Genomic DNA, 26929 nt, shown 5'->3' with positions numbered 1-26929 from the left:
AGGATGACATGAAATGATCTTAACATGACCTCAAACCTAAAGTTTATAATATGACATAAAACTGCTTTACAATGACCCTCCGTGTTTTTGTTTAATTATTGACCATTGGATTGTCAAATCTCATGGTCAGGATTTGGTCTGGATTTTGTATAGAGATCAAGTTTTGTATTGATCATTTTCCTATATATATATATATATATACATATATATATGGGTTGTGTTAAAGATAGAACCATTCTTAAGTGTAGAACCTAGAACTCTACATATTTTATTCATTGGATGAGGAAAAAATGACGGTCAAGATTAAAATCATACATATTAGACTATGTTTTCACGACATTCCGGACTCAACATGTGAAAAAACTCACATGTTGATGGAAGAATAAATGAAACGAAGAAGAGTCCATGCATGCTTTATTTTTTCATTTCTCTGCATTCACCCATTAATAATAGTTTTGGTTGTAATGGGAAGTTGCTGTGCAAATCAACACCATTGGATTAAAAGATCTAACGACCTCTGTTTGGCATTTGTTCTACGTTTAAGAATGGTTCTATCTTGATCACAATCCTATATTTAGAAATATATATATATATATATATATATATATATATATAGAAATATATTTATATTTAAATTACTATAAGTAGTATACATAGTTATAATAGACTTGATTTTGATTTATTCCACTAGCTAAGATATTGTTATTTATGACTGAGTTCTATTTCTTTTTTTATGATTCTCAAAATATTATGTTTATGAATATTATCATGCATTATTGAAATTAGTATTGATAAAAGTGAATTTATTATTTGTGAAAAATATGATTTTTGTATTTGTTTGCTCATGTCTTCTTAATTCTAAAAAACATGTTTTAAATCATGAACTATGTAATCGGGTTTGATGGTACTAATAATATGGAAAAGAAAATATTTAAAAAGTTTGAACTTCATATCTTTAATTTATTTATTATTTCTAATTAGCTCTAAAATTATTTTTGGTAGTAAACCGCTCACCAAACATGACTTATAATATCACTTCACCTTTGAACTTTAATATGTTAATTAATGCCAACTTTAGAGCAGTTAGATGGATACTCACAATTTATTTTTCTTTTTAAGTATTAATAATTAAATAATTAATAAAATTAAAATTAATAATGGTGTAGTATTTTTATTAATAATATATTTCTTTAGTTTGAATTGTTAATAGTATATATAAGTTAAATGTACATATTCCAACAATATCTAAATTGATATCAAGAAATAATGCATTTAAATGACAACATAAGCGTAATATTAAGTTTATAATTTAAAAATAAATATCGTGATGTGGAAAAATTATAATATGATGTCATGTGAGACTAATGATTAAAAAATAATATTATTAATGAGATATTTATAAATAATTTTGGTATGAATTTGATTATAAAAATAAAAAAATAAATTAACCTATGGGATGGGATGGGATGAGAACCTTCCACACCAAGTATCTCTATGGGACGGGACACCCGCAATGGGGTCTCGCCGAATTGCCCCGACGGGATGGGTCCGAGCTCCCATGCTGCCATTGGGTGCGCTCTAATAAGACACATTGTAAATATACAAATTTATAATTGTATATTATTCTAAAAAAATTTATTAATTAAAAAAAATAAAAAATAAATTAACCTATGGGATGGGATGGGATGGGATGGGATGAGAACCTTCCGCACCAAGTATCTCTATGGGACGGGACACCCGCAATGGGGTCTCGACGGATTGTCCCGACGGGATGGGTCCGATCTCCCATGCTGCCATTGGGGGTGCTCTAATAAGACACATTGCAAATATACAAATTTATAATTGTATATTATTCTAAAAAATTCTATTAATTCTATATATCTTCCTAAACCATGAATTCTATTAATTTGTTGTACTTTAAAATGTTGAATTTTTTTGTAGTACATTTAATTTAACTTGAAAGGTGGTAATAGGTCTATAAATCATGCATATACCTGTTAGATTTCAATATAGATGTTAGATTTCAATTTTTGAGAGATTTCAAATTGGGTTCTCCAACAGAGAAGAAATAGAAAAAAAGATATTATACTGATAATAATTCAACATACTATGGTGGAACAATGGAAATTATGATGATTTTTTTTCCTTTTAATAAATTGGGGTGTTAAATTAATCGAGAGAAGATAACAGAATGACATTTTAATAGCCTTCTCATTTACTTCTATTTTTTTCCTTTTTTTTTCTTTTTTCTTTTGGACCACTTTTTTTAATTAGTATTTGGGTTAGCTTGGATAAAATGATGTGTGCTCGAATTAACTCACATAATTTTATGGACGTGAGCGGCTGGCCGGCGTCGCCCGCAACGCCTCGGGCGGCCACGGAGAATGGAAAGAAGGATAGAAGAGGCAATTAAAAAAATCAAGGGAGAGAAACATGGATTAGCTTAATTTTTTTATTTAAATAACTAGGTATAATATATTTTTTGATTAAAACTATTGAGCTATTTATTTTTTCTAATTATATAATTTCTTTCTCTTTAATTAGTAGTCGCACATTTTCCTTTACTTGCATATCTTATTCTAACTAACACGTACTATTTGATCTTTAGTCGCACATCTTCTATTTATCGTTTATTTTATTTTATTTTGCTCCACTCATATTAAATTAAAATTGTGTAGCATCATTTGTCGAATATGAAATATTTCATTTAGAAGGGTTTTAGAGAAGTACATTTTTCTTTTTGTTATTGTTTATAGTATTATGAATACTTAGTGTAATTAACACATATTCTTAATTATAAACATCATTATATTTTTTTATGATCTTTTTTTAATCTACTTACCTTAGAATTTAACTTTAATGTTTAAAAATTTTATGTCCCGTGCATGGTACGGGTGATAACACTAGTTTATATTAATACGAGAATAAACTCTTTCCCAAAACAAAACGTGACATATTTTGTATGACAAACTAAAAAGAAAAATGTAACATCTGAGCGAGTAATATTTTTAATCAAATCCAGTTAGTTATTTGAAAGTCCTAATCTGCCGTGCACGTGAAAGTAGTTGAATATGTGAACATGGGCCCACGTCTAGTTGTACTGATGTCTGCGGATTAGAGCATCCACAACCGTGCTCTTGCCAACGAGCACGGTTGTTGGCCCGACCTCACTTTTTCTGCCTACTCTTAGGCAAGAGCACAACACCCACAGCCGTGCTCTTCCGCAAGGACGAGCATAAGGGTCCCACCATTCTATTATTCAATTTAAATAAACACATTTCCATAATATTAAAATTCATTAAAAAAACCGAAATAATATTACAAATTACAAATAAAATAAAAATTACATAATTAAAATCCTAAAAATAAAAATTATAAAATTAAACTCCTAAAAATTAAAAATTACATAATTAAAGGCTAAAAATACCCTCGTAGAAGACTATTCATCCGGCGGCACTACCCCCAATTGTTTTTGGAGGCCCAATATCATGGCCTCATGCGATCGAAGTTGTACGGGGTCATAGTTGACTTATCGGCCATATTGAGTTGGGACCAAAATCCCCCACAACGAGTTGGTGGGGGGTGGAGGTGGCGCATACGGAACGGGATCGGGAGCGGGTTCGGGAGCATCGCCGGATGGAGTTGCGGCGCGAACGCGGTTGACCGCCGCCTTCTTCCTTCCTTGCGGTCGGCGTAAGGAACCGCTCGGGCCGGTGTCGGGGCCACCCAAGTTAGCTCCGGCAAGTTGGCTTGCCACGTCTTCGGAGCCGGTGTCGGATAGGGATACCGACCTTGACCGTTTGGAGGAGCCGCTAGAGGAGGATGTTACGCCTCCCCTATACTTCGGATGCGACCGCGTCTCCTGCCAAATGTTGAGGTACTTGAACGGCTTGTAGTTCATGGATTGGTAGGTTAACAAGGCGGAACTGATGATGTCGACCTCACTCCGGCGCTCCCGGCCGACAGCTCGATTGTTCCTGCCGGCCGATTTTCATTGTACCGGCGACAGATGCGCCACCAATAGTGATCGCCGGATTGGTTCGTGTCAACCTCCGGATCTTCGGAGATTGACAAGTACGCCTTGAACAATTGCTCCATCTCCGCCGGAGTGTACGTTGTGCGGACACCGCGAGTAGGAGGAGTCGGAGTTTGGGAGGGGTCGGCCGACCTCGCTCTAGGCTCGGGTGTCCACCTGTATTGCCCTTCAGGGGCATCTTGGTCATCGATTAGGTAAGGCCGGTAGCCACCCGGAACGCCCGAACTTTGGGTTTGAGGAGGGACCGAATATTCCGTTTCTGGACTAGGAAATGGTTGTGAACCGAACCAATCGGGGTTCCAACCGTGGGAGCCAGGGGTGATCGTCGTGGCCGGACATTGTTATGTTGTAGGAGTGGAAGAAAGATTGAGAATGGAGATGAGAGAATGGAGATGAGAGAATGTAGATGAGAATTGTGTAGTGTGGTGCGAATTTTTGGGTGTGAAAGTGGGGGTATTTATAGATGAAAATGTGTATTTTTTGGGGGAAAAATATGAAAAAAAAAATTTAAAAGTGGGTAGAAAATGGATATAATTTTTTTGGGAAGTGGGAAAATATTTTTTTATTTTTAGACGGTTTTTTAATTAAAAACCGATTTTTAAAAAAAATAAAAATCAAAATTGCCAACGGCTAAGCCGTTGGCCAATCCGCGCCTGCCACGTCACCTGCTCGCTAGCACGGACGTGCTCGATGCATCGAGCAGCGCCATGCCAGCGGCGCGAGCGCAGCCGTCTCCGTGCCGCTGGCACGGACGGACATACGTCGTCCTGCTCACCGTTGTGGATGCTCTTAGGGCTTTTGCTTTAGTATATTCTTACTTCTCGCCTTATCTACTAATTTGTACACAACACGTACTACAGTTTAATCTATTATCATTTTAGGTAATATGATCCATCATATTCCCTCCCTATCTCAGGTTGATACTATCTTCAACTAACTAATTACTCTCCCCTTTTTATAAAAGATAGTATTTCATTAATCTTTTTAGTTTGTCCCACGAAAAATATTATATTCTTTTTTTTTTGAAAATTTCTCTCATATTATTACATAAAAATATATTTTCTCTTCACTTAACAGACAAAACAAAATTATTAGAATTATAATCTAAGGTTAAAAAAACAGACAAAACAAAATTTCCTAAAATTATGTCATTCCACAAGTGCGACGTCTTTTGTGGGACAACGGGAGTACCCTTTTTGTTTTCTGTTTCAATGTTTTTACATAAGAAAATTGTTATTACTATTTATGGGCCATCACTTATTAGATTTATTTGTTGTCTATTCTTACATCTTAATTAATTGATTTTTTCCAAAATTTTGCTTCATGACAGTATCTCTTGATATGTTTTTACAATGTCAAAATTATATTACTCCCTCAGTTTTATAAAAATATAAAATTTTTAAATTTTGGACCTTCCCATAAAAATATGGACTTTTTCCATTTTGCGTACTTTCTATTTTTAGTATTTCTTTCTATCTAATAAGGTGGGCCCTATAATTACTTTTGTTTTCTATCTTTCCTAAATTATCAATTGTGTTAGTCGTAAATGTCCATATTTTTTATGAAAAGAAGGGAGTAGTACATCTTATTATTATCGATCTCACCTCCACTTTTATAATTAATTTAGTTACCATAAATTTTGTTTTGACTTATCCTATACTCCCTCCGTCCCACATTACGTGTCTCACTTTGACCATACACGGATTATAAGAATCGTAAAAAAAGTGAGTTGAAAATGTTAATGGGATGTGTATCCTACTTTTATATATGAGTATTATAATAAAATGTGAGTAACAACATATTAATGAAATATGAGATACACTACCAAATAAAGTGGAATAATTAATAAGACATGCTAAAATGGAAAACTGAGGATACGTATATAGTGGGGGACACGTGGAATAGTGTTATGTTGTGTCACTATAAATTTATCTAACGAAGTAAGGCAATAATGAAGGGAATACCGAACATCGGAAGGGATCACCTCATGCATTGTATATTATATTTCATAATACACTATTAAAAAATTGACAAGTGGATCTTATTTTATGGAAAAAAAGTTATTTCCAATATAACCTCTCCACTTGAGTAAAGAAATTTAAACTTCACTAAATATCAAAAATGTATTTATTCGAATCAATTTCAGTTAATTATGCTCAATTCTAATAAAAAAAAAGTAATGGTGGATCACATTTCAATCAATTTTATTATCTTAATATTGAGTTTTTTCTAGAACTCAAACATGATCATTTGATACAAGCATATTAAATGTAGAAGCTATATCTGTAATAAATAAATTATGAACCCTTAAAATTTTGAATATTAAATATTTTCTTTCTTTTTAGTACTACTATTTTCTTTCTTGTTACTTGAAGTTTTTCCAATATTTTTTTTTCTTTTTACGATATTTTGATTTTGATTTTAATATTCCTGTTATGTATTTGTACTTATTTCATGATACAAAAATACTAATATATGGAGTAATGTTGCTAATTGATGTTTTTTACTATACAATACATAAAAATTAATTTACATATATATATTATTGATATAGCAGCTAAAAAATTATAAGGAGATAACTTTTGAAAAGAAACAAGATTAGTAATTAAAATATGTTGAGAATTAGTGAAACTGAAAGATGTGTAGAAACGAGAAAGTGCAAGAAAGATTATTTGAAATTTTTTTTTATATAAAATGTGATCCACCATTACTTTTTTTTATTAGAATTGAGCATAATTAACTAAAATTGATTTGAAATAATACGTTTTTGATATTTAGTGTAGTTTAAATTTCTTTACTTAAGTGGATAGGTTATATTGGAAATAACTTTTTTTCCATAAAATAAGACCCATTTATCAATTTTTTAATGATGTATTATGAAATGTAGTATATAATGCGTTAGGTGATACCTTTAGTCTGGCGGCTGAATCATAATTGTCAATAAGAGCATCCACAATAAGAACTGGACAAGCAATAGCTCAGCCATAGCCCAGCCACAAACTCCCCCTGCCACATCATCAGGACAAGCAACTGGACAAGCAATAGCTCAGCCATAGCATAGTCACAATAAACGAAATTATAAAAATAAATAATTAACAATCACACAAAATACGAAATTAAATTTACGACACAGATACGGGAAAATTTAATAATAATATTAAAATTTTTAAAAGTACATTAATTAAAAAAATACATTAACAAAAAAAATTACATTAATTTTAAAAAAACTACTACTCCACGCACGAGCCCCCCGCCTCCGCCTCACTCCTCGCCGTCGTCGCCGTCGCTGCCGCTATCCGGGACCCCCAAATCTGCGGCATCTGAGCCCACGTCTGAGCCCCCCACCTGTGCCGCGGCGGCATTCAAATCGGCGCGCATACTCACGAGCACTGCGTAAAAAAAACTCTTCTCCTCGGGGTCAGTTGCATTCTTCCATTGATCTATGACCTTGATCATCTGAGCCCGCGCTTGTTGACGCGCCAAGAAGACGAGGTCGGCTGTCGAGCTGCCGACTGGACCTCCTGGGATCTCTGGCGAGCCCGTTGCGCCCGCCTTTGACCAACCGGGCGAGTGCGGCGAGTAAACGCGGGAGGGGACGGGGTCTCCTGAGCATCTTAGGGGAGGTCGTGGGAATCGCTGCTGCTGTCGTCGGCGTAATCACCGGAATAGTTCAGGCGCTGCTTCTTCGGCCAGCCAGCATCGACACCTGCCCGAAACTTCTCGGAGTCCATTACCACTTGATAGCAGTTCCAGTAGGTAAACTCCTTGTAAAGTCCGGGCAAGGGGAACTCTTTCTCCGCCATCCTCCTGCAGTCCTCGTCAGTTTGGCCACTGGACTTCATTCGGAGGGCGTTGGTGTACAAGCCCGAAAATCGGGAGACCCCAGACCGGATTCTGTCCCACCCCTTCCGGCACTCCTCCACGCTGCGTGACCTCCCCGCCAGGTAAAATGCCTTGTAGGCTGCTGCTATTTTAGCCCACAAGTTGAGGATCCTCTGATTGTTCGAGGCGAGGGGGTCATCGCAGACACTCACCCACGCCTTGGACAGCGCGACGTTCTCCGCGTCCGTCCACTTCCTCCGTGGCTGGCTGTCGTCACCAGCCGGCTGCGATGACTCGCCGACCACCCTCTTCCCCTTCTTCTTCTTGGGCCCGCCCCGACCCCGCCCTACTCCCCCCGTTTGAACGGGAGTGTCCGCATCCCCGAGATCTAGTCTCAACTCCTCTACGGAGAAGGTCTCAAACCCAGTGAACTGCGTCTCCGGTGTGCGAAGAAGCAGTACCAAAATCAAAACTGGGGCAATAGACGTTGTCCCCCCCTCCGGCGTCCCCTGCATCCCAGGGTACCCCTGCGTCATCTGCATCCCGGGTGCCACCCCCGGATACCCCCTGCCTGCCCTGCATCGCCAGACCCCCCGGCATCCCCTGCCATCCCGGCGTACCACCCTCGGATACCATACCGGGCATCATCTGCTGCCAAGGGTAGTAGTACCCGGGCATCGGAGCTCATCCACCTCCCACGGGTACCGTGGGAGTTTAAGACCTGCTCGTCTCCGGAGTAGGCTCGTTGTTGTGCTCCATTTCTCATTATTGATCTTGTACAGAAATTAAGATAGAGAGAGTACTCGTTAAAATAAGTGGTGCGAATGAAAATGACGTGCAAATCGCGTATATATAGTGTTTCGAAAAAAACAAATTTTCGCTCGCCGATCGGGAGCCTGCAATAGCATCCAGCGCACCGGCGAGCACTCAGGAATCGACGTGCGCTCGCCGTTTTTCTCGCCGATTTGGCGCTCGCCGGCTGCAATAGTTAGGCGAGCGCCAAAAATCGGCGAGTCGGTGCGCTCGCCGCTATTTGGAGATGATCTAAGGCCACAAAAATCATCGCTTAACCCGACTTTTAACTGTTGCAGATAAAGAATGTTTTAGTCATGAGTTGCTTTTGCAAGTCATGCGAATTCTTAAAGCGTGTTATGTGGAAATGACTATATTTTAGTCAATATTAAATGTTAGTCGAAAACTTAGATGCAATATTAGTTAGGTGTAATAATTGTGCAACCGAGTTTGTAAGTAACTCGCATATTTATACAAGTAACTCGCATCAGGATCTTGTATCAACTCCTATCCTACAATAATTTCTTATTTCTAATTGAGTTATTATATACAATTAAAATAACAAATTTCATTAAAATTACTAGATCAATTGTTGGAGTTAAGTATACTGAAAGCATCTTTCGAATGCTTGTATATGCTATAACTCTTTTATCCATTTTTACCATTCTCTGAGAAGGAATATTTTGTTACAATGTCTTTTGCTTATGGGTTGCTTATGTATTTATGAGATGTTGAAATGTGTTTTCCATTTAAATACATAGTTTAAACAAAATGAGTCTAAGTCTTCTACACAGTAGACAAGTTGTGAGCGGTGTTCACAGTAGGTAACTTTTCGGTTCTTGCAGAAGATAAATTGTTTCACAACCTAGATAGGCTTTGACCACCGATCGTGAAAGGTTGCGACGTCAGTCCGAAAGTTTCTTTACCTAAGGAAATGAATGACGTCGGTGTGGTATAGCACCGAAATGATCAAATGGTGAGGGTATTTTTTTGCCCAAGAATCCTGATAGATTGAGTAATGATCATTAGTGTCTAAGTGATGCTAGTATTGTTATTGCAATGAATCGTGTACTGGGAGAGGCCAGTATGATAATATCCTCAAGAGGTGTTTAGAAAAATGTTTTATTATTTAGAAAACTGGCCAGTTGAAATTTATTCCATAAATAATAAATAATGTTTCTGAACTAGCGTTCACTCTTAGAAAAAGAAATTAATTAATAAAAGTCAGATAGCAGACTTGGTATTAATTAATAGATATTTATATCTTTAACACGGGAAATGATTAAATTAAATAGGAAGTCCCCAAATACTCGTAATTTTGGTTCGGACGGGCAGTCAATATTATATCTATAGTGGATGATAATAATATATAAGTTTGAGCTTGAATTAAATTAATTTTAATTTAATTAGTGAAAGCTTGAATTGTGGCCCAGTCCAATCCTCCACAAATCCCTGGTCAGCTGGTCTGACCCAGAAATAATTAACTTAATATAAAATGGAGAAGAAGAGAAGACACACGTAATTATTCACAAAAATTTTGTTCTCTGCAATCTATGTGATATGGTTCTCTTCCGTAGAGATCTCTGTATTCAAGGTATTCAAACAACAAGTCATCATTCGCCAAAACCTCGAGCACGTACACATGTGGAAATCCTTCGGGCAAGTTGAAGTCATATTCCTTTATCCAGAAATTCTCATCCCCGTAGTTGTCCATCTTCCAAATAACAAGCTGCCTATCTAAAATATTGCATAAATATAGCCGACCCTCCAAAATATATAGTTGATTGTTGCCATGGCTTTCGCCATTGTAATCACAAAGAATTGAAAAACTGGTAAAGAGCTCAGTTTCAATATCAAAGCAACCAAGAAATTATCTGATTATTGCACACATGATGATTATTGACCACAACTCTAGTGAGATATATGGAGTACAGGTTAAAGAAGAATTAAAAATTAACAAATTACACAATGCAACTTTTGTTAGCTACAATCACAACCATTCTAACAATATGTGGAAATTTGTTAAATAACAAACGTTGACAAATTTTATAGATAGCAAAGAAGTTTACGATTATGCAAATAAGAATCACATAACTAAGCTAGAAATACACAAGTACAAACTATTTATATGTTTAACTAATAGTACAAAAAATTTAACGGCTGAACATTATGACACCCCATGGTGGTGAGCGAAATTAAGCTTGGGGTATAAGCAGCAATATTGGATGAATAATTTTGTTCCAAATGACCATATGTCTTATATGCCACCGGAGCTTCAGTGTTTTTGGGGTCGATAAAAAAAAGTCGATCATGAGTTGTGCACATATAAAAACCTGGTATTGCTATCAACAACTCACCATTCACCAAGACTTTGAGCCCGCGCATTTTTGAATAATCTGCGGGCATATCAAAGCTATATTCCTTTATCCAAGAATTATCATCTCCATAGTTGTTCATCATCCAAATAACGATATGACGCAAATCTAAAATACCACATAAGCATAGCCGACCCTCAAAAATATATATCCGCTTGTAGAGATATGTATCGCTATTGAACTCACGAGGAAGGTAAAAACGGGTAAAGAGCTCAGTTTCCAAATCAAAGCAACAAATAAAGCGATTTTCTTTCGAATCATATGTCAACCAGTGAAGATTTCCATTAAAAAATGCAGCAGTATCAAAATCCAGCGAAAAAATGCCTGGATTAAATGCTTCAATGCTTCTCCACGACCCTGTTCCTAGAGTGTATACCCAACAGCTATCTATATCAACATATACAATCTTATATTGGCCACGTGTTTTGCTCACTCCAAATCCCGAAAAGGAATAATTTTTTTTGTACTTAGATAGAGGAGGGAGCTCGACATGCTCACGAGTCATTGGATTGCATATAAATAGAATGTTATCCCGTTGATCCCAGACTGAAAGCAAACCATTAGCTGAAGCAACCATAACACGATAGTGAGCAGTAGAAAATTGATTATGAGAAGGCGAACCGAATCGGAAAAGTGGCTTTAAGGCCTCATCGCAGACAACGTAACGCATTTCCATGTCTCCATACACGAAAAAAAGGTCTGGTTTCGGAGTATACGACATCCCAAAGCCACCCCCCTCAATTAGATGGGGCCATGATTTAAAAACACACTTGCATGTCATAACGCTCCTAATGGTGAGTCTTCGTAAGATCTCTAACGTAATCTCTTCCGGTAGATTTGCAAACAAATTATCTCTCAGTTTCGTTTCTTTTCTTACAGATAAACGATTCTTTTTGGCACTTTTATTCATTATGCCACACTCAGAATCCCCTTCCAAAATCTTCATTAATACCCGAAAACAATACGAGATTAGCAGATGAAGAAAAGCTCGATTAATCCTATTCTGAAAGGGATGCAATTGAGTCAATCAAATCTACACAAATTAGAATATACTAACAACAAAAAAAATCAAATCTTTAATACTGTAAACCATTATACAAAACAAGCATTGGATAAAAAAAATGAAATCTTTAACTTTCCATAGTCAAAATAAAAGGTTAAACGATTCGTTTGCCCTAATCAGCACTTTTTCATAAATCTATCAAAAATAGATTTGTGTGAAATTATTGATGGAAAGATGATGGCTTTCAAAATAAGATTCAAAATCTCTACAAATACCAACTGAGAAACGAAATTAGAATACTTGAATCATATTAAATCAAATAAAAAATAGAACTGCCGGAGCTCACCGGAATCCGCCGATTGAGAGAGATAGGACGAGGCGCCGATTGAGAGAGAGGGAGTGGAGCGCCGATTGAGAGAGAGAAAGTAAGGCGTCTCTCTCTATTTAGGCTATGTAGATATTGAATGGGCTTTGTTCGTTTAGGTTTATGTACATATTGAATAGGTTTTGTGCTCAAGAGATTAATTTAACTATTTCACATTAAATGGGTTTTGTGTTGAAAAGTTTAATTTAGCAATTGAAATTGTGAGAGCATTGCGATATGCAGATTTTCGTATTTGAAGAGTGCGATAAATAGTCAAGTGTTGCGTATATAATATACAGATTTTCTTTTGGGCCTCGGTGTCATGTACTTGTTGTTATCGTGTCTTGTTGACCCGAGGTGGTTCGTGTCATTAATGGGTTCGTATCGTGTTCGGGTTTGAAGGTAACAGGTCATGTTCGGGTTCGGGATTGGGATTTTCTTAACGGGCCGTGTTCGTGTTTGTCCTTATTGGGTCGTGTTGTTAACAGGTCGACCACGACCCAACACACACGATTTGCCACCCCTACGTATATTTTTCAACACTGAGAATTTATGTAGTGATGTTTCTATTTAAAGGAGTAGTAATAAGATTTGTTCGATTATGCACAAGTATTACCTCGAATCATAGTATAGTCTCTTTTTTTATGGGTGTAAAAACACCTAAAATTTGAAACAATGAACGTTGTTTCATTCTTTGTATAATTTCGAAATTAAGTATTATACCTCATTGCCCTCTATGTCAAATAAAAAAATGATGAACTCAATCTTATCATTCCTTTGGTCGCAATGCAACGTAATATCATATTTTTAAAATCTAAGATGTCCATCGTCTCATGTTCCATTTCATTAAAATTAGACATTAGTCTAAAATAGAAAGTTTTAAACTAATATTAACCTTATAAATCAATTTATAACGTGGACTTCACCATTTACTAACACTACTTTTACCATCTTTTCTGTATCTCTGTCTTACTTTATCAATTATGCATTAAAACTTGTGTTATCTACATTGAGATCAGCTTTTTATGGACAGATGGGGTATTTGATAAGTAGGTATACATTAAACTAATTCATTCACTATAATAGTATCAAATTGATAGTATATAAATTATCAAAATTCTTATTAATTTTAGTAATTTTTTTATAAATATATTTTTTGATATGTTTTAAAAACCTATATGAAGTAAAGGTAAACTTTTATTTTGGAGAGAATAGTATAATAAACACAATATATTTCCTTTCTTTTTTGGAGTGAAGAAAATAACTAATTTTATTTTTTTCCCCAAAATTCATTCCCTATTCCAAAAAAAAGGGGTAAATGTCGCCCTTTGTGTTAGGCCATTGGTGGGCCCACGGCATACATAACTGGCCCACTCAACCAGTTCCAATCCTACATTGAGTTAATCTCTTTCCAAACAACAGACTGGAATTTATATGACAGATCAGTGGGCCCATTTAATCATTGAATGAGGGTGTCCACTATGGGGTGCCCGCGGCTATAGCCGCGGGTTGGGGCGGAGGGCGGGCGGGCTATAGTGGAGAGGCCCGGGCGGACACCGAAATGGGAGCGGTAGGGGGCGGTGGGCTTCAGCCGACTCCGGGGCGAGGACGCGGTGAAATGGGGGCGGACGCGGCTATAGGCGCGGCGCCTATAGTGGCGGCACCGACTGCCGCGGCTATAGCAGATTTTATTTTTTTTTCATTTCAATTCACCTATAAATATACCACACTCAATTCATTATTTTCACACCATTCCAACTCTACATCTATAAAAATTTCTCTCACTACAATTTGAGGTCGGTGATAAGGCTCGTTTCATGGATTATTTTTTGGTAATGTTACATGCTTTTTGGGGGAGATAATGCGCAAATTTGAGCTTAAGTGTGCAGATATTTGCTGGGTCAAGTAGAAGCTGCAAATTGACCGAGCAGATGCAAAATGAGCAGAAAAGGAGTATAAAGCATCAAACATCCGCTAGGTCAAGGAGAATTATCAGGAGAGCAGGTGTGTGAAAAATCTGCCGGACCCAGGAACGCACACAAATTACCCGGGGCGAGGAAAATGGAGCAGAGCAGATTTAAAAGATCCTTTTTTAAGGGTACAAACGTCAAATCATGAAGAGCATACCCTAGGGATTCGAGCTTGAAGCCTCCCTATATAAAGGGACCAACATGAATGAAGAAAAGGAGCGCTTAACGCTATGGTAGTTTAGGTAGGGAGCTCTCGGTAGCGCTTAACGCTACCGTTCTCGTAGTTTAGGTAGGAAACTCTCAAAGGCGCTTAACGCCACTGCTCTCTTAGCTTAGTTTAGTTTGGTTGCTGATTTCATAGCTTAGTCCAATGGTTTCGACGATGGAATTGACGACTCCGGCGTTGGATCCTTGCTTTCTTTACCGTTTTTGAGATGATGTAGTTGGATCTCGAGTTTCATCGGAGGAATTGACGACTCCGCCTTTGGATCTCGACCTATTTCTGGTTTTATGAAGCTTTGGTGTTTATTTTATTGTTGATGATGCTCTTTACTTATGTTTCTTGGATGCTTTTCGCAATTGGTGGCTTAGATGTTTAGATCCATGATGTTTACATGATTTCCAGTAGTTTAGAGGTTGAGATCTAGTTATTCACGTGCTCAATTTCTGAGATTTGTTAGTTTAGGTGATGCATGCAAGGTTGATCTGTGTTTATTCCGCTTTCTGCTAGACCCAGTAGCTTAGATCTGTTAGTTTAAGCTTTAATTCCATGTTTAATTTTAGATCTGAGATTGCTCTGTTTTCATGGTGTTCAATGCTCTGTTTTCACTCTGTTTTTAGCTTAGTTACATGAAGAAGATGAAGTTTGTTGGTAGTTAGAATCAGATCTACTTTAGTTTGTTAGTTGCAGCTTTCTTGTCAGTAGCTATTAAGGGAAATCTGTTCTGCTGCTTTTCTTACGATCTGTTGTCTGGCTGTTTTAGGAAACTTATTTGCTTGACCCAGGAAACTTATTTGCTTGACCCAGGAAACTTATTTGCTTGACCCAGGATATTTGGTGAATGAACTAGAGTTAATTTTCTGTTTCAAATCATGATTGCAATTACATTTAAAGCACATTCAGTTCTCTGGATCTAGTAGATAGAATAGATTAGGTTTAATTTCTCAGGTCTAGGAGTTAAAACTGAACCCTCTCGTTGCGTGGCAGCAGCCGATCACTTTTCTGAATGTGTCGTAGAAACAATCTCGAGTAGGTCCCTAGTCTCAGTGGTTCGACCCCGCTCTTGCCGCTTATACTTCGTAATATTTGTTGCATTAGTGGGAAAATTATAAATCTTGTTGAAAGGAGGAACACGTGCACACGACACACGTGAAAAAAATCCTCTCTTCAAATGGCGCCGTTGCCGGGGACTATGGAGTTATCTACTTGATTTTGTTTCTATGACACTGTAAATAGCTTTCGGCTTTCTTTAATTTTCTATTTTTGATCGTTTTCTTTTGTCTAGGCATGACTTCTTATCCAAGGCGGTCTCCAAGGTTGAAAAAAAATCAAGGGCTGAAGTGGAGAAGGAAAGCTCTCCTAATACATGTGGCTGAAAGAATGCCAGTGGGGGCAGGGAGTTTTCTTATTCTTTCAATTTTATGATTATTGGTTGCATATATAATCCTTGGATAATTTAGAAGCTCATTTTGTAAATACTTTTAGTTGAGTTTTAATTTTTGTAAATAGTTTTCTAAAAAAAAATTCAAAAACATTTTAAAAAATCAGAAAATTACAAAAAGATTTTATGTTTTAAAGAAAAAAAATTTTAAAAATAAAAAAAAATAACTTTTAGGGATAATTCGGAGTTACGCATAGTGGAAGAAATTCCACTATGCATGCACCTTATTATTGCCTAGGTCAGTTAGCTAAGTACTCTTTGGGAATCTGCTGGGTCAGGTAGATAGGAAGGAATTTGAAAATTTTTGGACTGAACCAGTATACTCCCAAGAATACTTGAGCAAAACTTGTACATAGTGTGAATATGTTTTTTCTGAAATTCCTTATTAAAATCCAAACAAAGAAAAAAATTTAATCCCAAAAATATTTTTGAAATTCTAAGTAAATCTGGGAAAGAAGTTTATAAATGAAAAAAATTTGGATCTTACATCCACTTGACCAGTTTGCTTAAGAATTTCAAGTTTTAGTTTCGTAGGTCAGGAAGAGAGTACAAGGGACCTCCAAGGAATTCCAAGGATGAAGCTCCCAATTCAGAAAATAAGGAAGACGACTGCCTGACCCAGCAGAATGGCAAGTCAGAAACAGGGGAAACAGATGATTCTGCTCAGCAGGGGGTGGCCAAACCTGCTCTACAAACTCCAGAACTATCAATGTTGATGTACCAGCAAGAGAGGACTAACCCCCATGACCAGCAAGAGGACCAAGAGGGCAAGCACCCCAGCACCCCCAGGAAGGCTGACTCTCAAAGGAGCCAGGGTCTGAATTGATCCACCACCCCCAGTAACCAAGTAATTTTTTTTCTATTTTATTTTTGTTTTAGTTTTTAGTTTTCTTTAGTGAGCATGCTAGGTTGTTGTTTCTGTGCCTTCTCCCACTTAGGCCTTGGTTTGGCCTAAGTGTGAGAAGTTTGTATGCCTAGTATGTTGTGTTTCTTGTATTTTTCTTGCGTATCTTCTTACACTTAGCCCATTGCTTGGCCTAAGTGTGAGAAGATTGTTTTGCTTTTGTTCGTTGTGTTTTTGCCTTCTTACACTTAGCTCAATTCTTGGTCTAAGTGTGAGAAGTGCGTGTCTTGTTGTTTTTCTGTTTTTTTTTGTTTTGTTTTGTCGCCACTAATTGGCCTGCTTTCCACTTCATAAGGATTGCTTGGGGACAAGCATAAATGAAGTGGGAGGGGGAAGCAGTTAGTGCAGTTAGTGTCTTGTACATATTCTGTTAGGTCTAGGAGTTTGCAGATGTTTTTTTTTTAGGTTCTGTGTTTGCTTAACTGGTAAAATAAATAGCAAAAAGCCCCTTAGGGAGAGTAATTGAAGAGAAAATACATGCTAAATTGTGAATCCTTTTCTCTTAATAAATCAAAGTCAGTTGGATGAAGTAAGAACGATAGAAAATGCCTAAATTTTAAGCTTACTGTGAAGCCCCTCTATAAGAGTGAGTTATAAGCCTAAACACTTTGAGCTAACAAAAAAAAGGGGGACCGCCACTGAATGCTTAGGGAGAAGAGTCTGACGGAGAAAAAAAAAGGGTTTCTGGAGGTATAAGCTGGACGAAGTCCAGGAAAAGGAGGTATAAGCTGGACGAGGTCCAGGAAATGGAGGTATAAGCTGGACGAAGTCCAGGGGAGAAATAAACTAAAAATTCGGAGGTATAAGCTGGACGAAGTCCACGGGGAAAAATATATATATATAAAAGGGGGAATAGAAGAAAAAAAAAGAAATCTAAGGGCAGGAAGCAATAGTAACCTGACCCAGGATTTAAAAGGAAAAGGGGACTGTAGAAAGGAGAAACTCTCATAACCCGAAGCATCAGTGGTGTCATTGACTTAAGAGTGAATCGATCTTAACATCCCTGGTGAGGAATGAGTGATCAAGTGAATCCAACAGAAGGTAAAATTTAAGGCTATCTTGACGAACTGACAGCTTGACTAGATAGAAGAAGGGAGGGGGAAGAATCTGAGGCTGTAAATGCTTGGATTGACCTTAAACTTGTGGGGATGGCTGCTAGGAAAAATACCAGCTTATGCGTTTATGTGTTTTTGTGTTTTTCTTTGTCATGTTGTTTTCCGTATGAGTGTTCGTGTCTGTTTTCTGTGTCCAAGTTTTCCTAGGTCCAGGAGTCTTAATTTGGTTTTCTTTTCTTAGGGTCGGTTAAAAGGGGAACATGCATTGAAACTTGCCTTATTTCTTTTTCTTGTCTTTCATGCTTGAGGACAAGCATGGTTTAAGTGTGAGCAGTTTGATAAGGCTCGTTTCATGCATTATTTTTTGGTAATGTTACATGCTTTTTGGGGGAGATAATGCGCAAATTTGAGCTTAAGTGTGCAGATATTTGCTGGGTCAAGTAGAAGCTGCAAATTGACCGAGCAGATGCAAAATGAGCAGAAAAGGAGTATAAAGCATCAAACATCCGCTAGGTCAAGGAGAATTATCAGGAGAGCAGGTGTGTGAAAAATCTGCCGGACCCAGGAACGCACACAAATTACCCGGGGCGAGGAAAATGGAGCAGAGCAGATTTAAAAGATCCTTTTTTAAGGGTACAAACGTCAAATCATGAAGAGCATACCCTAGGGATTCGAGCTTGAAGCCTCCCTATATAAAGGGACCAACATGAATGAAGAAAAGGAGCGCTTAACGCTATGGTAGTTTAGGTAGGGAGCTCTCGGTAGCGCTTAACGCTACCGTTCTCGTAGTTTAGGTAGGAAACTCTCAAAGGCGCTTAACGCCACTGCTCTCTTAGCTTAGTTTAGTTTGGTTGCTGATTTCATAGCTTAGTCCAATGGTTTCGACGATGGAATTGACGACTCCGGCGTTGGATCCTTGCTTTCTTTACCGTTTTTGAGATGATGTAGTTGGATCTCGAGTTTCATCGGAGGAATTGACGACTCCGCCTTTGGATCTCGACCTATTTCTGGTTTTATGAAGCTTTGGTGTTTATTTTATTGTTGATGATGCTCTTTACTTATGTTTCTTGGATGCTTTTCGCAATTGGTGGCTTAGATGTTTAGATCCATGATGTTTACATGATTTCCAGTAGTTTAGAGGTTGAGATCTAGTTATTCACGTGCTCAATTTCTGAGATTTGTTAGTTTAGGTGATGCATGCAAGGTTGATCTGTGTTTATTCCGCTTTCTGCTAGACCCAGTAGCTTAGATCTGTTAGTTTAAGCTTTAATTCCATGTTTAATTTTAGATCTGAGATTGCTCTGTTTTCATGGTGTTCAATGCTCTGTTTTCACTCTGTTTTTAGCTTAGTTACATGAAGAAGATGAAGTTTGTTGGTAGTTAGAATCAGATCTACTTTAGTTTGTTAGTTGCAGCTTTCTTGTCAGTAGCTATTAAGGGAAATCTGTTCTGCTGCTTTTCTTACGATCTGTTGTCTGGCTGTTTTAGGAAACTTATTTGCTTGACCCAGGAAACTTATTTGCTTGACCCAGGAAACTTATTTGCTTGACCCAGGATATTTGGTGAATGAACTAGAGTTAATTTTCTGTTTCAAATCATGATTGCAATTACATTTAAAGCACATTCAGTTCTCTGGATCTAGTAGATAGAATAGATTAGGTTTAATTTCTCAGGTCTAGGAGTTAAAACTGAACCCTCTCGTTGCGTGGCAGCAGCCGATCACTTTTCTGAATGTGTCGTAGAAACAATCTCGAGTAGGTCCCTAGTCTCAGTGGTTCGACCCCGCTCTTGCCGCTTATACTTCGTAATATTTGTTGCATTAGTGGGAAAATTATAAATCTTGTTGAAAGGAGGAACACGTGCACACGACACACGTGAAAAAAATCCTCTCTTCAGTCGGAAATGAACAATTTGTGGAGAGACAGCTGGAATGCTCTGATTCAACAGGTGCAACACCAGGCCGCCCAGGAGGAAGCGGCCCGTTTGGCGGAGGAGGCGGAAAATGCGATCCCGCATGCCATTACTCATCGGCGGACAATCCCACGAGACCACGTCGGAAATGAACAATTTATATGACAGATCAGTGGGCCCATTTAATCATTGAATGAGGGTGTCCACTATGGGGTGCCCGCGGCTATAGCCGCGGGTTGGGGCGGAGGGCGGGCGGGCTATAGTGGAGAGGCGCGGGCGAACACCGAAATGGGAGCGGTAGGGGGCGAATGGGCTTCAGCCGACTCCGGGGCGAGGACGCGGCGAAATGGGGGCGGACGCGGCTATAGGCGCGGCGCCTATAGTGGCAGCACCGACTGCCGCGGCTATAGCAGATTTTAATTTTTTTTCATTTCAATTCACCTATAAATACACCACACTCAATTCATTATTTTCACACCATTCCAACTCTACATCTATAAAAATTTCTCTCACTACAATTTGAGGTCGGAAATGAACAATTTGTGGAGAGACAGCTGAAATGCTCTGATTCAACAGGTGCAACACCAGGCCGCCCAGGAGGAAGCGGCCCGTTTGGCGGAGGAGGCGGAAAATGCGATCCCGCATGCCATTACTCATCGGCGGATAATCCCACGAGACCACGTCGGTGCGCACCAGCGTCTAATGGATGATTACTCTCGTGGGATTATCCACAAATTACTTTATAATTTTAATTTTAATTTTAATTTTAATTTTAATTTTAATTTTAATTTTAATTTTAATTTTAATTTTAATTCTACTTCGTATAGTCGTGTTCTTCTAATTACGTATAGCCCGATAAATTTGTTCATAATTACTTGAAACATTATAAAATGAAAGTTGATTATAGAATTTGGAGGCTATTAGAGGTATCCACTATAGTGGCGGACACAAAATTTTGAAGCTATGGACAATAAAATTGGGGCTATGGAAAAAAATTGGGGCGGAGCTATTGGGCGTGTCCGCCTTACAATGGACACTCTGATGTTACCAACTCCAATTTACACTCTGCATACAAATCCTTTTTGTTATCCCACTACATCAATTTCTTCATTTTTACGTGTCCAAACACCGACACTAAAAAGCATATTTTAGTTCATGTATTTTGATATTTTAATAGTTGAAATTAAGTTTGTATAATCAAGTCAAAGTTCATATATGTTTGGTACTAAATCTATGCTTCTTTCCTTACTAAGGCTACGATTAAGTGGTAGTATTAAATCTCAGAGAATAAGTTGCTGGTTTTTGATTATTGAGCTATATTGATTTTGACTAGCCATTTACAATTAGAGGTAAAAACAAATAATAGAATGAAGACGACCGGTAAAAAGTGGAAAATGATAACCTAATCTATATTAAAAACAAGAAAAATAAACTTGATTAAAATGATATTCAATATACAAATGGATATTATGAATTTTAACTCAATACAACCCGAAATTATCACGTTGTCAATGAATTAACTAAACACGAATATAAAGTATAATAAGATTTGACTCAAATTTATTAATTTTATATGTATATTTAAATGATACTCCTATATTAATTACAAATGGATATTATGAATTTTAACTCAATACAACCCGAAATTATCACGTTGTCAATGAATTAACTAAACACGAATATAAAGTATAATAAGATTTGACTCAAATTTATTAATTTTATACGTATATTTTATATCGTGCTGAAAATTATCAGTTCTATATTGCTTAAAAAAACTCTGATCGTATCAAAATACATCTATTTATATTGCAATTGAAGAAAATGGAAATATAGCAATTAAGAGTGAGGAATGAACATATACAATTGAGAAACACCATTAAAATTAAACACAATAAGGAATTTTAATTGTAAGTCAAATTATGAGGCAAATAAAAACAAATGGTTATTGGTGGGTCCCACTCCTGTAAAACTGCTTCGAAACCAATTTGCTTAGAGCATCCACAATAGTGGACGAGCCGGCGGACGAGCGACCGCCGAGCCGCTCGTCCGTCGTGCTCGTCCACTATTGCGACCGGCGACCGCGTCGCGGATGAGCTGGGCGGACGACCCCTTGTCCGTCGGGTTTGCCGCTCGTCCGCTATTGCGGGCACCCGACGGACGAGAGCATTTTTTTATTTTTATTTTTTTAAAAATTTTAACTCTATATATTCGGCTCGTTGCATTTCATTTCATTTGCATTTCATATCATGCACAACGATCGTCGAAAATGAATGCCTAAAACATAAACATATCATAGCGAGACCCTGTTTGGCTAGCGACAAACTATAAAGATTTAAGGCATACTAAACTTTGTTTAAATTGTTGTTTTTTTTTTGTTGCATTGTATTATTTTAATTTTTTTATTTAATAAAATTATTATTGCACTTTCTCTGCCCGTATTCGTGTCGAAATTTTAATTTTGTAACTGTTTATTTGTGAATTTTTATTATTGTACTTGTCCGCTGGGATGTCCTAGTGCTTGTCCACTATTTTGTAGTGGAATGTCATAGTGATGTTGCAGTGGGTGGGAAGTCCTAGTGACGTGGCATAAGGTATCTTTGAGAAGTCCTAGTGTTAGTCCGTTGGGCCGTGAATGCTCTGAAATTCGATGTATTGGCATCTGAGCATGCACTACAATGTTTTACTTGTGCTTGTGAAGATCTAGAATTTTAATTGTTTTTTATCGTTAGTATGAAATAGGAATATGAGATATGATTGACTTAACAATAATTTGTGACATACAGTGAAAAAATCATTGTAATGAATTATTTTGAGTATGTTAAAATTATGGATACTTGCTGATGTCGCGATCAAGGGATGAAAGTGATATTAAATTATATAGTAATGGGCTATTTATTTATTAGAAAAATATGATTTTCCAATTTGGTTAGCAACTTAAGAAAGGTAGTAATTAATAACAACTCTTACATAAGTTTGGATGAAATAATAGTGTATGACAAAATGACCTTTTTGTCGTTGTTCTTCATATCATTCACTTGTTTTTTTTTCTTTTTATTTTTTAATACTAAGAGCAAATAAAGATTCATTAACGTATATTGAGTGGTAGACTAGAGGGCAAATGACTAGTGAACAATAACAAAAAAGTTGCCATTGTCAATTGCGTTAAGTGGAAAAGATGGTAGTTATTGGAAAGCGATGGTAGTAATTCAAGGGAAAAAAACACAGGAGAATGAGATATTTTGAAAATAAAAAATTAAATAAGAAAATGAAATAATTGAACCAGAATTATAAAAGTAGAATGACGATAAAAAGAATAATAAAGGAAATTAAAAGGAAAAAAGAAATAAAATACACAAGTAAAAATTCTAATTTGCGTTTATGTAATATAACAAAATTTTATAGTATATGACTTTCACGTAATACAATTATGATGAGCTTAAGTAATTAATTTTTACCTAAACAAAAGTAATTAAATTTTTTTCTTATTTAAAAATAAATAGTATATAAAAGAAACTAAATTTAATTAGGGTGGTACAAATAGAGGCGTTATATATAATAAGAGCATCCTCATCCATGCTCTTGCCAAAGAGCATGGATGTGGGTTCAGACTCATATTTATTAATTTTTTACTCTCTATCATTTCTTAAGAGCACAACACCCACATCCATGCTCTTGCCAAAGAGCATGGATGTGGGTTCAGACTCATATTTATTAATTTTTTACTCTCTATCATTTCTTAAGAGCACAACACCCACATCCATGCTCTTCCGCAAGGACATGCTCAAGGGTCTCACCTGTCACGACCGCATTTTCTAAGGATAGAAAACACGGTTGATCGCGACTAGGGGAGGATTAAAGAAGCGGGGAAGAAAGGGGAAAACAACACAAACCGACCATAGCTCGAAACAAATGGGAATAGCTCGAAATAAAATCAGAGTTTTGAACAAAATAGACTTGAGTCTTTTAAGATGCACAACGGAAGCAAATGAACGCGGTTTCATGTATGAAGACATGAACCTCCGAGAGTCAAAATCTGACTGAATTAAATGTCTCGTCTCAATAGCACTTCCTCCACCACTTCGCTGCTCAACCTGCACATTTAGAAATATATGCAGGGCTGAGTACAAAAAGTACTCAGTGAACACATTGCCGAGAATACAAATATACTTTTGAAAATATTGTCAAGCCATCATCACAGTAACACCCAGGGGTTTTATTTAAAAGACCTGAGCTTACTAAAAATCTTTATTCGACTGCGCAGTCTAAGTTCTTTGCATTCTTTGCCATATCTGATCACATTGTGCCGTGGAGATGGTGTTCTCCCACGGTCACCTTGCATTCATGTGCCGGGAAGGTGGCCACCTTCCTCGGTCACCTGCTCTGCCCAACATGACAGAGGTAGCTTGTGCCGGGAAGGTGGCCACCTTCCTCGGTCACCTGCTCTGACCAACATGTCAGAGGGAGCTTGTGTACACTAGTCCGAGCGGGGACACCACCCTCACTGGGACCCGAATTCGTCTTATATCATCATTCATAATTCACTTGGCCGTAGCCAACAGATAGGCATCATACACAAAACATTTATGGCAAGACAACATCACTTGAAACAGCAACGAACATAGGTTCGAGTTTTCATAACACATCACCTCAAAATAATTTGCATTTTTATCCACATTAGTATGTAGGATAAGAAAGTTCACCTTGATCGTTTAGTTCCCTTAATTTGAATTTTCCTGACTCCACCCTTAACTCACGGAGATAGCCTTTTGAAAACAAACAACGTACTAATAAGACTCGAGAAATTCACATACTTATAGGAATGCATGCCCCCTACTTTATTTCTTTTATCATTTGTTCACCGTTAGAAAATTTTAGAAACTTGCCTATTAATTAAATTGGGAAATTTAATTAATAGTACTTCTTTATTAAACTTAATTATTTCTGTGGCTTGAGAACGTTGTCTCCCTTTTTCTTTCCCTTTCCTTAGCGGTCGCCCGGGGCGTCGCGGGGCGATGCCGGTCGGCCGCTTACGCCCATAATTCCTCCGTTGGCTCCTCGTATTTTCCTCCACGATATCGAATTAAAATCCAAAAATTATAAAAGTGCACAATTAAATTATCGCAAGTATTTCCCCTCGCAATTACATTTATTACGAAACATGGGGTAAATTATTTGTACATCGATTTATTCCGAGAATTAATTAAATAATTCCCTACAATTAATTTAATTATCAACTCAAAGATTTATTTAATTATCGGTCCAAACTAAAATTAGTGTTCTATACCTTACTAATTATTCTACAAAAACTATAGCAACTTGGATCATAACAATTTATTTTAGCTTACTTAACCATTTTATTCTTAGGCCCAAAAATAATTAAATTTCGAAATGGGCCTCACAAAACACTATGCATTGAAGCCTCAAATTAATTTGAAGGAATTGGGCTCGAATTATTATTTTCTAATTCCCTCATCTTCTTAGCCCAATAACATGCAGCCCAATTCCTAAAAACTCTAGCCCAATGGAAAAAAAAACTAACCCTACATATCACTAAGTCATCATCTTCTCCCTCATTTCACAAAATGCACCGCCTCTTCCTTTCCTCTCACACGTCGCCGCCGCCAGCCTCCCTCCGGCGCCGCCGTCGCACCACCGCCACCTCCGGCAGTGGTTCTCCTTCCTCCTCCCTTCTCTCTCCCTCTTCTCTCTCTCTCTCTCTCCAGCCTCACGTCGCCGTCCCCACTGCCGATCTGCCGCCACCGGCGCCGCGGATCCACCGCCGTCGCCGACTCCTCCTCTCCCTCTCCCCTTCTTTCTCTCCAGGGTCTGCTGCCGCCGCTGCCGCCACTGTGCATGCACAGGCGGCAGCTTCGGCCTCCTCCGTACCTCGCACCGCCGGCCGCCGCCACAGCCGAGACCTTCCCCAGCCGCCGACGTCGATTCCCGATAGGTAGGGTGGTCAGAAATTTGTTCGTCTCTCTCATCTCTTTTCTTTTGTTTAAACCTCAAAGAATTCATTTTTTTTGATATTAAACTTTGTTAGTTCAATTTTTCAGATTTTTAAAGCAATGAAATCACTGACTTTGGGAGCGTTGGTTGTCGATTGTCGGCGACGGAGTGCCGAGCTTGCTGTCGGAATCCGGCAGACTCCTCTGTCCTTTTAAGCTAAGTTCCTATTATTCTTTGATAATCTTCATTTTTTTATGTTCTTGGAATGCTATAACAACTATTATTGAGGCTCTAAATTGTCTATATATCAAATGCTAAATTGGTGTTATGTAGACTCTGGATATTAAGTTTGTATTTTGGCATAGACATGTTTTGCCTATATGAAATATGTGGTAATAGGTGGAAAGAAAGTGGGGTGTTGATGGTACTCACCTATGTGGGGTGAAGAAGAAAATGACTTGTTGTTTTTGGGCTTTGCTTTGTGTTGTGGACGCCCTTTTCCTTGCTATGGTGGAAGAATTCTTGCTGCCTTTTGGAGATAGTAAATTTTGGTAGGGGAGGTGAAGTAGGTAAAAGTGACGGTATTTCGGTGTGAGGGAAAGCAAGTGGCTTGACATTCCTCTTCTAAATATTATCTTTTGTCATAGGATAAAGATTGTGATATCTGCTGTGAAAGTGGCGTGGGCATCAAGTTTTTGCTAACATTCCTATCTCTAATTAAATGCAGCATTTAATGCTCACTGAAAAAAATCGATCCTCAAGGATCTGCTCTCTCTCTTTTTTTTTTTTTAATTATATATATATTTTTTTATTTGTTTATTAAATTAATTATTTGAGTATTTGTTCACTTGTTCATTTGGTGCAGGTATAATCGGTTCAAGTTCGTGGCTTTGGTGTAGAAAAACAAATAACATCCATAGTCTTCCCTGATGATGTACCGGACTTTCTTGGAGTGCGAGCACGGCCGTTGAACGGGTTGCGTGAACTTTTCTCCAATTGTAATAGATAAGGATTTGATAAATTTGTATAATAGTACTTTAGCGGACTTCGGAGATATGTCGTACATTATAACTTTTATTTGGTGTTA

General features: G+C 37.5%; 1 protein-coding gene and 1 long non-coding RNA gene across 2 annotated transcripts; one reads left to right on the top strand and one right to left on the bottom strand.

Annotated features, from left to right (window-relative positions):
- Positions 1 to 10672: 10672 nt before the first annotated feature.
- LOC121755310 (putative F-box protein At3g16210) lies at positions 10673 to 12529 on the bottom strand. The gene is made up of 2 exons (XM_042150620.1): positions 12375 to 12529; positions 10673 to 12028 (listed from the first exon to the last, which is right to left on the bottom strand). The coding sequence occupies exon 2, from the start codon at positions 11969 to 11971 to the stop codon at positions 10787 to 10789; it is 1185 nt and encodes a 394-aa protein (XP_042006554.1). The 5' UTR covers positions 11972 to 12028; positions 12375 to 12529; the 3' UTR covers positions 10673 to 10786.
- A 12957-nt stretch (positions 12530 to 25486) lies between these two features.
- On the top strand, positions 25487 to 26929 carry LOC121755368. The gene is made up of 2 exons (XR_006040708.1): positions 25487 to 25843; positions 25950 to 26929. It is a non-coding gene; the product is annotated as an uncharacterized LOC121755368 (long non-coding RNA).

The sequence above is a fragment of the Salvia splendens genome, chromosome 11 (genome assembly GCF_004379255.2).
Source record: "Salvia splendens isolate huo1 chromosome 11, SspV2, whole genome shotgun sequence".
In the NCBI taxonomy this organism is placed as follows: domain Eukaryota; kingdom Viridiplantae; phylum Streptophyta; class Magnoliopsida; order Lamiales; family Lamiaceae; genus Salvia; species Salvia splendens.
This window is presented reverse-complemented; position numbering and strand designations above follow the sequence as displayed.

Excerpts from the sequence above, each read along its gene's own strand:
- LOC121755310 (XM_042150620.1), bottom strand. The coding sequence starts at position 11,971 with ATGAAGATTTTGGAAGGGGATTCTGAGTGTGGCATAATGAATAAAAGT.